The sequence below is a fragment of the Adelges cooleyi genome, unplaced genomic scaffold (assembly GCF_023614345.1).
Source record: "Adelges cooleyi isolate 19-005CV unplaced genomic scaffold, UGA_ACOO_1.1 ACOO_flye_CR_arks_rails_tigmint_CR_PRNA_2, whole genome shotgun sequence".
Classification (NCBI taxonomy): domain Eukaryota; kingdom Metazoa; phylum Arthropoda; class Insecta; order Hemiptera; family Adelgidae; genus Adelges; species Adelges cooleyi.
In genome coordinates, this window is record NW_026095860.1 from 11510229 (window position 1) to 11525032 (window position 14804).

Here is a 14804-nt window from a genome sequence, read left to right on the forward strand (position 1 = left end):
AGAGCCTACTCGGTTGTAGACTATATACCCTCGAAAGTGCACAGACACGGAAACGGGCTGTGTTTGTATACTATTTTTGTTTAAATAACATATGCACACAGACGCATACATAATATACATATATTAATAATAAATACACGTGACCGTACGCAGTGTGTACACATAGTCAAGTCCGGGGATGCATTCTTAATCCGTTAACAATTGGCCGGCAGACCGTGTATACATAATATTATATATCTACATAAGTATGTATATATGTACGTGTATAGAGGGAAATGCTGTATCCAAAACTTGCGGACGAAAGACCGTTAGGAGAAACCCGTCAGCCATGTAATATGTATAATATCTACATACGGGCCGGTAAACACGGTCCGACCTTATGCCGGCACACGGTAAATAAGGTTATGGACTTTTTTAACTCTGTCCGCGTCTTGGGACGATTCCACATGAATATTTTAACTTGGGCAAACCGGCAATGCAATCCGACCAAGGCGAAATGCGAAACATAAAGGCTTGAGCATGCTCCGAGGAGATATTCAACCGGAGAAAATCAACACTAATATGGTAAGTCATGTATGCGAATTTGCCACCCTGAGAACAAGACGCGCATTTTTTAGCTACTTTCAGTGGCCAAAAAACACAATGAATCGTTAAAAATAATACTATTAGCGCTGTGCTTATACGCGATACTTGTAATATATATATATATATACACACACACACATTGTAATTGCCGTAAATGGTTTATATATGATTATATACAATACAGTATAGCCCGTTATCTCGGCCCGTATTAATAGCTGTGGTACTAGCTGCGGAAACGAACGGAAGAGCCATTAAAACAAAACTCGGCGTGCCCGTAATGAATTTAGTTTTCATTTGAAAATCTGCGTTAATTCGATTAAGTCGTGCTCCTCTCTTGGCAGTGTTTTAACGGCCGACACGCTAAAAAAGGGGTTATAGAAATTAAAAGGTTATTCAAAACTGCGAAAGTGTATTTTATATATACAACAGCGGCCAAGTGCAGTGAGAGCTTAATGTTTTCACGCTTGAGCCGACTGATTAACGTTTCTATTGTCTCGGTATATTTTTCAATCATTTTACGCCTGGCCACCGCCTTAAGCATAGTGTGTAAATGATTCGTCTTATACAGCTTCGACATGGACGGTAGTAAATGGTTTTTCGACGAATCCCAAAAGAAGGCATAATATAAAAAAGCAGTAAAATTTACAGGGGTGGACAATAATAATATGAAAATACACACCAAATAAATAATATATAGGTCAATTGGTCCGGAGCAAGTGCCTAAACTAAAGTCAACCTCTTATTTGATTAAACACAAACGGTTGTCGTTGTGGTTATTCTCATCGAGCACTGAACTCAATTTATTATGGAATGCGTAAATGGGTTGAAATATATCTTTATCACATGTTTATAACTGTTACAACAATTACAAGTTGTTTGGATAGAATCACGTATATATATATATATATACATATTAATTTATACACATATGAATCATACAAAAATGGCCGACGTCGACTTCAATTCTTATCACTAGTTAGCAATCAACTTTATAGTATATAGCTGTGTGTACTCAATAAAACATGGAAAAAAACAATATCTATCATGAAAAAAAGCAACAACTATTCAAAATATGGCGGCCTCCCACATTTTCATAAACAGCCTACTTGTATTATAGGCAATGCGCGTTCTATATATGCAATGTGTGTTCAATGCACTAGAGTGTAATGCATTACTTCCGAATTGTTTTTCGTTATTACCAACTGATCGATCGTGTATTGAAATTTGACAAGGATATTATTTCTAATTTTCTGACTCTCGGTTCATTGATTTCCATTAGCGTTTTCTAGCCATAAGGAACGCCATCGTTTATTTTAATTTATTAGTCAACGCGTTCTCGAGGCAAGCTCACGCGAATTCGAAAATCAAGTTAATTTTTCAAATCATATGATTTATGTTATGATGTCGGCAAACATGCTATCGTTCAATGGGTAGGTTATGGCAATTATCACAAGTGTTTACTTACCGGACAAACGCGTAGCCCTTGTCTTTGAACACCCGAATTTCCTGGATGTTACCGAACGGGGCAAACGTTTTTTGTACCAGTTCGTCGGTGAGTCCACTGGTCAGACCACCGCAGTACACCGTGCAGTTGGTCGGACTCGATTGATTGTACACTTCGTCGAAAGTCAAAGGCTTGGTATTAGCTAAAACAGATAAACGGTACACACAGATCAGTAAACGCAAACTCAGTGCAGGTACACTCTATAGTCAAAAATAACTCTATGCAAGATCTATTGTCTGAGCGATTTATGCCGCATCAAACATATTATTATTGTCTACTACGAATGTACTGTCACAATATTAACCGTATAATAGCATTCAGACACGAGTCTGGTTCAGTGGTGGTGGTGGCGTGTGTTTGTGACAGTGGGTAATTTCGCCGACACAACACCCCGGGGGCACTTTCTTGTCGTGCACGAGCCAGTGAACACACCGGGGAAAAACATCAACGAACGCGCACGCTGTAGGGTGGTCTCGTCGGCGACAAAAAACAAAAGGGAATCGAATAATATAATCAATTACTAGATAATATAACGAGCAGGAGCAAGGGGCGTACGTGGAGCTCTCCGCAATGGCCAACGACCCGAGCACATATCCGTGGTACATACAACGTTATAAGTCGACGATTAAAGCCGTTTTACTCTTTACATTAAACCGAGTGAGTGCATTCGGTGCATTTACACGCGACCAATTAGCAAATTGTCCGTGTGTAATGGCTATTTTCTCCGGCACACAAAACCCATACACGATATTGTGCAAACGATGAAATATACAACAGCGCCGCCTAGTGGACAACGCCATAAGTTTTCTTATGCATAACATAATATTTTGTCATGTAATACAAATGGGAATTTCTTCTAAAAACAGTTACAGTTACAGTCCCCTTCATTATTACAAAATTTAAATTTACATTTTTCAACGCTTCTTGTTATACGAAAAATAACTTGCGTTGTTTGGTGAGTCTTGCAATCTAGAACATATTTTGTTTCTGACTGGACCCAATCCACCCGAGACTTTACTCTGACGTTGGGTTTTTTTTAAATAATTTTTCCACTGCAGACGGTTTTCTCATATCGTGTCACCACGCAGCTCGTTCTTGTGTATCATAATAGTACGTTTTAAATAAAAATATGTTGTTTTACCGCAATTCCCGGCCGTGTTACTGTGGGCGCACCGCACACATATTTATGTATATATAATTTCTAAAAGATTTATGAGGTCGTAAAACTTCGGGGGTTCTTTAACTCGGAAATTTAAATTCCGCCGGGGATGCGCGACGATGAAAAACCAACGCACGTTATTCACACGTGTGTATGTGTGTGTGTGTGTGGGCGGTATATAATGATATATTTTTTTAATGTTTATCTTGCCATTTTTGACAACGACCGAAGGAGGGAAAAATAGAGAGGAAAACAATCAAACTCGGTGAGAACAACCTCAAAGTAATTGATTTATATAATATATTTTGCTATATCGGTAGATATGTGCGCCAAAACCGTACTTGTTCAAACGTCATAATTTCTCAAGTCGTTGTAGTGTAAAATAAATAAATAGTCAAGTACTGAGTGCCCCAGCTATTTTTCAGAAATTGTAACGTTCCCCTACTTTTGTTTTCCAAATTCGAGCACTGCTTGTATAGTTTTAACATAATATATCATATATTATATATATTTTTATACAACTTCAACAATAATTGTAGCGTTTGTTATCTGCAACGGAAGGTCAGCAGTAATAGAATACTACTATAGAAGTGCCGATTCGTGTGTAATACTTTTTATGGGCTGCATAAAATTGGCGGCGGTAAAAAAAAATAATGTGAAAAATATTTACAGGTCGCCTTGAAATTGCCCTGTGCAAGACGTTCAGACGGTCCTGGGGCAAATTTCGAATTAATTCGAATACATTATTCATATTATACACCGCCGGCGAACACGAAGCTATTTTATGATAAATTGCGTTGCGAGTACATATTATTTAGGTCTAGTAGTGTATTATTTTGCACGCACACGTGTCTGCCTACTGGAAAACAATGTAGAGTGGGCAGTTTCCAAGCGATTTTTCCGATCACACTGAATAATATATTGGAAAAAAAAAAAATTATATTATGTAGATCAACGTGTGAAACAAGAGAGGTTATTCTAACGAATCGACTAGCTTTGTGCCGTTTCACGTTGGTAAAAGTCCATCGACACGTTTGTATTGATGAAAACTTTACCCAATTATTTGTAAATCAAAAACGGTCAGACAGTTAACGGCCCTTTGTCGTGTACGCGCACATCATAAAATATGTACTAACGTCCCGACGATTAATTGACTCCTAATAATTTATCATTAGACTGGGTTTAATTACAACAGTGTTATGTCAAGTAATAATGTTAAATATTGTAAAACGCGTGCATAATTCACGAATAAACTATTTATGTTCCATATTAGTCTGTCGTCCATATAAACCGTCACTGATACAAGTAAATATAAATACTAATCAATAGTAATGATAGTAATATATATATATTTACAAACGGAGTCGCATATTTAATGGACAGCATATATTATGCAACTGTTCATTATAAAAAAACACAAAAGCCAATATGCCGTGTAATACAAATTCCAATAATTCATCGAACACACCAGTAAAAACTTTATGAAAACCAGAATAAGAGCACTAAAATCCTTATAATAGTAAGTATAGACTGCTTAAGAATATACTAACCTCAATACCAAATATTATTAATTATCAAAATTATAATAAAAGATGTTAAAAAAAAAAAAAAAAATACTTTATAATATTCCTATAGAGCAAACCACTTTTCTCCGCTTGTTCACATTGAACGTTTTTCACTTTTCATTATAATACATAAAAAGTAAAAACGCTTTGGTGTGCTGTAAACGTTATTATTGTTATTATTTTAATATTGTAGTTAGTTAAAATGTCAGGATAACAAAATTCGGATTGCCGCATTAGTTAATTTTTAACTAGCCAGCGAGTTATATGGGGATTTTACGGTTGTTTTTTACGACAGTGGGTTTTTTTGTTAATAAATCTTTAAGTGTAAAAAATATTAACTTTAGGATAACGTATATTATATTACTATTATGTTAAAGTGAAACTGTATGATGATGAAGCTTATTAATCAGTATACAGGTAATGACGTTGAAAATATAATATGCAATTAACTTTGGGTATTCTTCATCGAAAATAGCTGTCGGTTTTTTTAAGCAATTTTAATATGTATACAGACTAATTTATGTAAGCTTCAGAGTAGGGTTGGGACTAAAATTCGGATTTTGCGGATATCCGGATAATTCCGATACGGATATCCGGATAATTGATCAACTATCCGGATATCAAATAATATTTCAATTTTCCATAGAACCAAAACTATCCGAATAGTTTCGGATATTCATTTAATTTTTAACCAGCCGAATATATTTTTTTTGAGTACTCAAATTTATGTATTTTTTGAAATTTTCACGGGTTGAAATATCACGTGGATGATTTTCAGATATATCCGTGTCAGTGGTTATTAACCGGCTACGAAACAGTCGTGACAACCCCGAGGATGGACTCTGCAAAGAGTCTGAATAGTCGGTTAACAACCACTGACACGGATATATCTAAAAATCATTCATGTGATAGTAAAATTTAATTAGGTGTCATTATTTTATTATTCGGTATGTTTAAAAACACTGTATATTATTAAGGTATATTTATCTTATAAAAATGAAATGAATATCCGAAACTATCCGGATTTCGGATATCCGTATCCGAATTATCCGGATAATTCGGATATCCAAATATCCGGATAGGCCCTACCCTACTTCAGAGTGTACACATTTCTTTCTGAGTAAAGGCCGCTTTGGTGGTAAAAAATGATTTCGCTCTGAAAATTGTTTGGGAATTTGACTTATCCGATTTCAATTCACAAGTAAAGTTTATATTTTTATGTTGGACTCAATATTAGTATAGGTAGGTAAATAAGTACAGTGTACTGCGACAAAAAAGCCTTAAATAAAATATAACGTCGCGCTACAAAAAAAAAAAAAATACAAATTTTTAAGCGTTTTTCTCTTTCTTTTTTTCTTTACACTTTTATGGAAACGCATCGAGTTTTGTATAAAAAAGAAAAATCTCATTTCGTAAATGATTGTAAATGATCAAGTACAAAAAAAAAAAATACGGCCCTATTTTAATATTGTTGTTTTATCTTACATTAGTGAAATTAAATTTCATACGCAACGCGAAACACTTAAATATATTATTTCATCTCGGAAACGTGTTGTTATGATAGCTAAACAAAAAAAAAAGCAAAGAGCGTATATTGTTTTTATTGTATTTTTATATTAAAAAATACAAAACAATATTCAAATTAAACGACTGCTTATAGATGTGTCGTTAATTGATCGAATTAACGCTGTTTCTCTCATTCTTCATATAGGTACGTACATAAATTGTTGTTATTGTTTGATTTCGTGCCTCACATATATACTATAATATTATTATCATACTCGTGATAATATATTAATAATATTGACAGGACGTCGACAAACGAGACAGGTTTAATGTCATTATCCTTGGTGGTCGTGGGATAAGAAGTGTGCCGGGGGTGGGGAGTCAGTGAGAAGGGGGTTAGGGCACACACCGTATCTAATGATGTGCATAATGATAATAATATGTAACCTCTCGACTTGCCTCTATAACACAGTCGTCCTTTCTCCGCTTCTTCCTGTCCCGTTATTATTGCTGTATATACTATTATATTTCCCCGTCTATCCCTCGGGACGCATTCCGGGCGGCAACGACACGTCTGCCATCAATCTCACGGTCGGGCACACGTTGCCGTATAATATAGTGTCTAAATTATTATATACCATCCTCGTCGGTCTAATTTCTTTGTGCTGCGCTTAGCCGACCGCCATTTTTCACAATTACCTACCTCTACGGTCGCCATCGAGTATATATGTGTATACTATAGGGGTATGCGCCTACCGTTGAAATATTATTCTGTATTTAGGTTGTACACACACATATTCATATAACAAAGATACGGGGGGGGGGGGTGAAAACGAGCATTTTTCAACTCTGTTTTTTTTTTACTTTCATAACTGTGATTTGCACGCTAGACCTCGGCGAGCTCCAGGGGGGGGGGGGGTAGAGTGGAAAAATACATTATCGCAAAACTATATAATTAACCAAACGAATTAATATGCATGAAAGTGTTTTTTCTTTCAACGTGCGACGTTATAATAATAATAATAAAAAAAAAAGGTAATTTGAAATAGGGGGATTTAGTGCGGCAGGCAGGTATAATAATACTAATAATAATAATACACCCAGAAAACCCACGGCGGTAAATTAATGTAGGAAAAAAAAAATTGAAATTTGATTATATTTTTCTTTAATGCGGTTTTAAATAGTTATTTAGGCCAGATGCTTATCGCGAACATAGTATAATAACTTATTGTGTGTAAGTTATTTATTATTTGACCACTTCAATATTATTTTTTTCTATAAAAAAACCAACGAATAGGTTCAATTTTTGAGTTTATAATACTTCGTGGAACCGTGGTGTCGATCACGCTGGTCAAAGGGGTGGTGCATGTATGATATATACATATATGCTCTAACTTGATTTTTGGAACCCTATTGTGGGTTTTAGCTTGAGGGTATGTTCTTGGTATCCCGTAGAGAAAATGGATTTTTTTTTTTTATTGGTTTTTGAAACAACGCGAAGGCCGTTAAGCTCGGCGCACAAGCTTTTATGATAGTTTCAAATGTAGGAAAATGTAAAAAAAAAATATTTGTTTGTAATCCGTTCTGTAGGTTAGCTGGCTAGGCCGAAACGACCGGTTAGTGTTATAATGTGACCGTTATATTAAGTATTAAAGTCTAACGGTTGAACGGTTTTTAAGTTGAGTCAATTTAAGTAAATCAATGTACTATATAGCAAATATAACCGTCGTTTGAGTACATTCGCATAAGTGAAATATCTGAAAAAAAACTGCATAAACGTGATTTGAGTATGAAGTCGATTCGGTTGAATGGAATTATTGTTATTAGGGGTGAAAGCTTTGAGTTTCAATTATTTATGTAGAAATGTAAATGTAACATAATATAGTGAACGGGTAGTAATCTATGTGTAAAGACGTCGGTAAAGGGAATAATGCGAATTTATTGGATAGGTGAAACCCCCCTAACACACCCCCCCCACCAGTGTGGTAGGGGGTTATCATATGTCACGTTTACTTTTCCTCGCCCGGCTGAACGTTGATGAAAATGTAGATATTATTATATTTGCACCGTAAAACTCACGTTCTTGCGCACCTTCCCTTAAGTATGTTTGTATAATAATAATAATAATAATATATGCACTATAACAGCATGCTATATACATACTCTATGTGTGTGCTCTCTTCGGCCGGGGGAAAGGTGTGAAGGGGCGGGGTGGGGCGGTAGTGCCCCCGAGGGACGGCAGCACCGCGCATATCGTGCTACTACGGGTTGTCACGAGATTGAATCAACATATTTTTTCTTTACTTATGTATATAATATATGGAAACATAAAAAAAAAGGAAATAAGAGTATTTTTCCAGGACGGACAATCTATTTTAAGTAATAATAATAATTGCGGTGATGGATGTACGATTGTTCGTTATGATAACTGCATGATGGATCGGTGCAAAATTCGCATAACGGCCGAGCAGCAGGAGCGGGCAGAGATCTGCGGGTCAGACGAGCTGAGAAAGATAGAGAGAGAAAGAGAGTGAGGGAACTCAGAAAGAATATTATTGCGAAAGATGGTATACGGGGTTTTTTTGGCAAAACATATGGAACATAAATTTAATCTGGCAGACAGACAATTTGGGCGCCAACGTTTTCCAGTCAAGATTAAACGTTCGCGTTTTTATTTATGTTTTCCCTCAATATCATGTTTTGTCCGATACATTACCCTACGTGGTGGCGTGTAACTTATTTTTAAAATAAATTAAACGTACACGGCATCCAAAAGCTCGTGCCCGACATCAGGGAGTCTTGTATTGTTAAAAAAAATATTATTATATAACTCGCCATCCAAGAGAGAACATTTTTCAATATTTCCACGGTCAAATTTAAAAAAATAATTATTATCCAATCACCGTGTACTTTTAAAAATAGTACAAAAAGGGACTGGCTACAGTATAATGGCGTGTCCTTCGCGTTCTCATCGGGAGGTGTTTCCAAAAACACCGAAAACACTTTTCTGTTGTCCTAAGCCGTTGTGAACACAACTTTCCACTTTGAAAAAACCAATCCGTAGCTAAAATTTTATCAGCTAGCAAATAGTGTTATTATTTCCCTTCGAGTAACGGTAATTAATGACCAACGTTTATCGGCGCAAAAGAGTAAAGTGTTTAACACGGTTGACTAACAATGTGGGATTATATATATAATAAAATATTTTTATTTGCACGGTTCAATAATCTAATATTGTATTATTTTTGATCCGACAACAAACGTATTCACTTTGTTTTTTTTTATAAGTAAAACAAACTCAAGAAAAAAAAACCGAAGAGCCAACTATTTGCACGCGAGCAGGGCGATTAAAAATCCATTAGAAACTCTTTATATAGAATAGGATATTCGGTGCACTCGTTCAAGACAAATTACTATTGGAGATTACACACAAATATGAAATCGAAAACAGCTCTCTTGGTAGTTGGCAACTTGCACGGTTTGTTTTTCATTTAATTTTGACCGAAACTGGCGCTCCAAATGATCAGGGTAGTCGAGAGATGGCCGATGATTTATGGTTATTATTAATTTCAAATATCGAGACAAAAATGTATTTAATAATAACTAAAATATAATTTAGAAAAATCCGAAATTATTTTACTAAATTCCTTAATAAGAAATCCAACGACGCTAAACTATTTTTTATAAACTATTATATACATTTAGCGCGATTAATGATGCATACAAAAAAAAAAAAAATTATTTATGTGCCATTATAAGAGACTATCTCATAATTATTACTAAACATCACCCCGCGTGTATACGTTTTATTATATTGTATTTATAATATGCGGTCTCTCCGATGCCAAGGGATTGTGTGTATAGCAGCTACGAATATTTTTTTTCTATTCAAAAAACTTTTTCTCCGCTAGGTATACAATACAGTTATTATATTATTTTAATTTACTCATTTCCTTCCCAATTATTCATGCCATTAGTATTGGCGCGCCGCACAATGGAGATATCAAGACAATCAGCTGTGGTCCAATTAAGCATAATATAAAAACCGGACAAGTCGTTTCCGTAATATATTATTTAATAAAAAAAGAGAGAGAAAAAACTGAGAGATGAAAATATAATGATTCATTTATCATAGCACGCAGAGAAAAAAAAGTCCATGAATTAAAAAAAAAAACAAGAAAATTTGTTTGATTTAGCAAACACTTTCATAAAAATATCCAGGTAAAGTACTCTAAAAACTGTTAATAGTAAACTGATAAATAAAAACGGTTAATCGTGTACAATGTAAAAAAGCGCGAAAGCAAGTATCGTGTTTTTTGTATTTTTTTTTCATTATAAAAGTAGTAATGTTATTACAATAGAGGTCGAGCGCAGGTAGGAACAAAAAGGCACCAAGTCACCTATAGTTATTATAACTATGTTGTGTTACATGAAATATCAATTAGGTACCCATCGATTAGATTAATTAAAAGCTTTGATGAGTTCTTTCAACAAATAACGTGATCAACACATCTGGGAACGGCGCAAATAAGCGTCGTGTATTTTCTTTTCTTTGAAGTTTATCTTTCCAGACAAAGTAATAGAACGAGGTTGTAATAATATTTTAAGGAGAGAAAAAAATAACTATTATGTTCTCTCTCTGGTCGGTCGACACGGCACCTGAGCACCGCTAACGCTATAATGTCGTATACAGAGTGTTGTTACATATTTCACGGTTAAAAAAGTCGTCTGGGCGATTTTCAGCAGTCGGGCAAATCGTCTACGCAGTCAACCGGGGTGTATATATTATAATATATAATATAGTAGTTTGGGAAAAGGGCGGCGGACATGCCCGAGAAACGGGATAAAGAGAGCGACATAGGAAAATAAGAGAACATCTCGAGTTTTTATTGCCGTTCCGTGACAATGGGACTTGTGTAGCAAACAGGAAGTAGGATGGATTAAAAAAAGAAAAAAGGAAAGAATCCTGTACTAAGTGTGACGGAGAGAACAAGACGGTCGCGCGACGGATACACCTGTACAGCTGTGTGTATATATTATTGTATTGTTGTGCAAAAGCGAGGGACGAACGGGGCTGAGGTAAAATGCAAGTGGACGTGAAAGAGGGGAGGGTATCGCAATGATGTCAGTCGGTTTGTCTCGCGTTATTGCCCACCGGGGAACGTCAGTAGTATAGAAAGGAGGACGGGGAGAGAGCCGAGTAAACGCGCTTTATACCCTCCCCTATATAGGTTTTATTTATACGTATGTTATTTCTCTATCTCAGTTTGGGCCGTCTCTCCTCTTCGACGACGGTCAATCGTCGTGTGGTGTGTGTGCGCACAAGGTCTTGGGGGGCGACTTTATGAAAGAGCTACTGGGGCGTATTTCTGGTCCCCCAAGGTGGTGACGAAGCGAAGAGATAAAACAATGAATCATCTGCCAAAAAACGGACTGTGTATATATATATATACAGTCCGTTAACGACGCGGACGCCGGCAGTTACGAATGGTATAGTTGTCGCAGCCGTTCAATCAAACGCGACCACCGTGTTACCGCAGCACAAAACGTCCCTTTTACAAACTATACCGCTGGCCTACAATAATAATAATATACAGTATATGTACACAGGCACAGATGAAAAACCCTCTCCGCTGACCCTCCCTCTACTTATTTGCAATATATATATATATATATATATATATATACATATACATATTATATAGTCGTCGTAACTAAACGCCTATTACAACGACAAATTAATTATTCCGTTCCCGGAGAGGTAATTTATTATACATGTATACATCTATATATATATATATATATATACACCCCCTTCCCTTTCCCCCAGGAATCTGTATCAGCCGACATAGTGTGATCTGCCCGTCGATACGTGTTCGTCCGCTTTCATAAAATTATACATATTTTTGTTTGTTTTCATAAATGTATTATTATTTATTAATCCGTACATATTGCTATCTTACTATAATTAACGTTTGACCAAACACATAGAAACACTACCAAAAAACTTCCAACCCCACCAGGGCTGTTGGGTTGTTGGGTTTGAGGGTATGTGTGCATAGAGGCACGCCTTATCAATTCCGACTACATCTCGGTTTTGTGTTGACTTTTTCAAATTTTGACCAACCAAAGAACAATCTTCATAAGATTTCGGGTCTACACAGAAAATAATGCAATCGTGACTTCAGACAAAAAAAAAACATATCAATATAAAACAAATGTGTTCTCGGCTATCGCGTGGAAGCTAAAGAAAATCACACCTTATTTTTAAAAACATTATATTTGATAAAAAATAATAATAATTTGTCAACTATTATACACTAACGGATACACAATTATTTTCACTATCGTGCGGTGCAGATTTTTTTCCAATAAAAATCGTATTAAATACTATTATATAGTATTAGGAGTTGTATTGTAATAATATGGCACTGGGCGTACTTATGAATCGTTTAGAGTCGAACGCGCTCGCCGTGTTAGACAGTGAGTAAATGGCTTTGGAAATCTTGTCGAGTCTTGTTATTTTTTCTGAAAGGGGTAAAGAAGTGGAGTTGAAATAAAATTCGACGTAGACAAATGACGGTAGAGTTTTGGTCTGACTCGGATCGACTGGAATCGATAAGTTTTACTAGAAGCGACGTGCGCTCATATATAGTGAGTACATATATTCGCCATTTTTATGTTCATATATTATACTTACACGATTATCATTTTCACATCAACTCCAACAGTGAACGCGCTAACATGTGTTATTAAAGTTACACACAAAAATCGTTATAAAAAAAAAAAAAAACTGTAACTCAATATTGTTTTTTATCCAAGTTAGTAAGAGGATGAAAAAAAAATTACTTCAAATACAAATAAATGAGCAATAGTCATAAAGTTTATACAATATATTCTAATAAATTATAAAAATAAACTTTCAACGCGTGGAATTTACCAACATAAGTGATGGGCTTTAGTCCCACAGTGTTGTTGTAGTCTGTAGAGCATTTCTGTCAGTAAAATACCAATGGAAGTGCACGTGCCTACGGTGTAACATTATCATTCGTCGATAAGTTACCACAAATGCGGTATGTACAAAAGCAAAACAAAAATAAGTGACATGTGCCACTCGACAAATAAAGGGCCGGGCTATACATAAATACAGCCAGCTATCGTGTGTTATACTTACATGCGGTACGTCCCTCGGGCGATAGCCCCAAACTCCGGGAGAAAGGAATTAATGTTTTTTTTTTCAGCCACGGTCGAAACAAAACGATTTTTCGCCAACAGTGTTGTCGACTGATTTTTACAAAGGGTATCTAAGCGCAAACATCGCTTTCAAGGGACACATACACAAAAAAAAAAAAAAAGGTGTTTTGGCTCTGTAAATGCCCTAAAGGATACACCACCACCGCCGGCCGTCGAAACAATATATTATACATGCGATGTGACAATGTGTGGGTTTATGTGTATTTTGTCATTACAATCCGGCCCGTTTAAGGTCAAATGTGTGTACACACACAACACACACACACCGTCGTTTCCTACCGTTTAACAGCAGCTATCGTTTGAGTGATGACGCGGTCAACGGCGGCTGCGGTTAAATCCCGTTTTAAACAACACCACTTTAAATACATAAATGCGATACCGAGCGGCGATACAAACTGTAGAAAATTACTATATTTACTCTTTAAATACAATACGGTTAGTTTGTGGTAAGACAACAGAAGTCGTTGAGAACTATTGGTTGCTTATACGTTTGTTTAACTTCGATGCTAATGTATTAGAAAACAATATTTGTATGGATTTATTGTTTTAAATACATATGTAGGTACTTGATTAAAAAATACCAACCCATGTTAGAACCGATACTGAACAGCACAAAAAAAAAATTTATTTTGAAACCCTGTAAAAATCTCTTTTAAAAACGTATAAAATGTTTTTGGTAAAAAACAAAAATATGTTAAAAACGTTTTCGCGATATTTGTTTTAATGTTTATTTTGTATTTTCTGCTTGCGTATGAAAATATTGGGTAGCACACTTTCGAACCAGCGTGCAAAAGTAATCGACATAATATTATTATCATTTTATATTGTAAAAAATGTACTCGGCTAGTAGAAACCTAATAAAACGTTTCTCCGAGTGCGCAATCGTATTACCGACTCGTATTACAATAATTGTCAATATTGTTGTCAGCTAAAGTCTCGAAGAAATTCGCGTTATTTGTATTTATTTGTACTTTTTCTAACAAGTCCTAAACCGAAGAACGTAAAACGAAGGATAACAATAATTATTAATGCGGTATTGTTGTATACTTACAGTCCGATTTCAACGTGGGCGGTTTCCTGGTCGCCCAATTTGTCCTTATACTCCGGCTGCCGAGCCATTGGCCGTTCATGGCGTTGATCGCACTTTCGGCTTCCTGCAAGCACACACAAACAAAAGGCGGTGATTAAATCGGTTTTCGGGCAACGCAACGGCCATTTGATTAACCGACCG

At 35.8% G+C, this 14804-nt stretch overlaps 1 protein-coding gene across 4 annotated transcripts in view; it reads right to left on the minus strand.

Annotated features, from left to right (window-relative positions):
* Nucleotides 1–14804, minus strand: part of LOC126833283 (nucleolysin TIAR-like) — a 197786-nt gene that overhangs the window by 5466 nt on the left and 177516 nt on the right. For all 4 annotated transcript variants that reach the window (XM_050564527.1, XM_050564526.1, XM_050564529.1 and 1 more), the window contains 2 exons: nt 14625–14727; nt 2051–2231 (listed from right to left, as the gene is read on the minus strand). In XM_050564527.1, coding sequence (XP_050420484.1) covers nt 2051–2231; nt 14625–14727 — 284 coding nt within the window. The remainder of the gene's footprint in view (nt 1–2050; nt 2232–14624; nt 14728–14804) is intronic.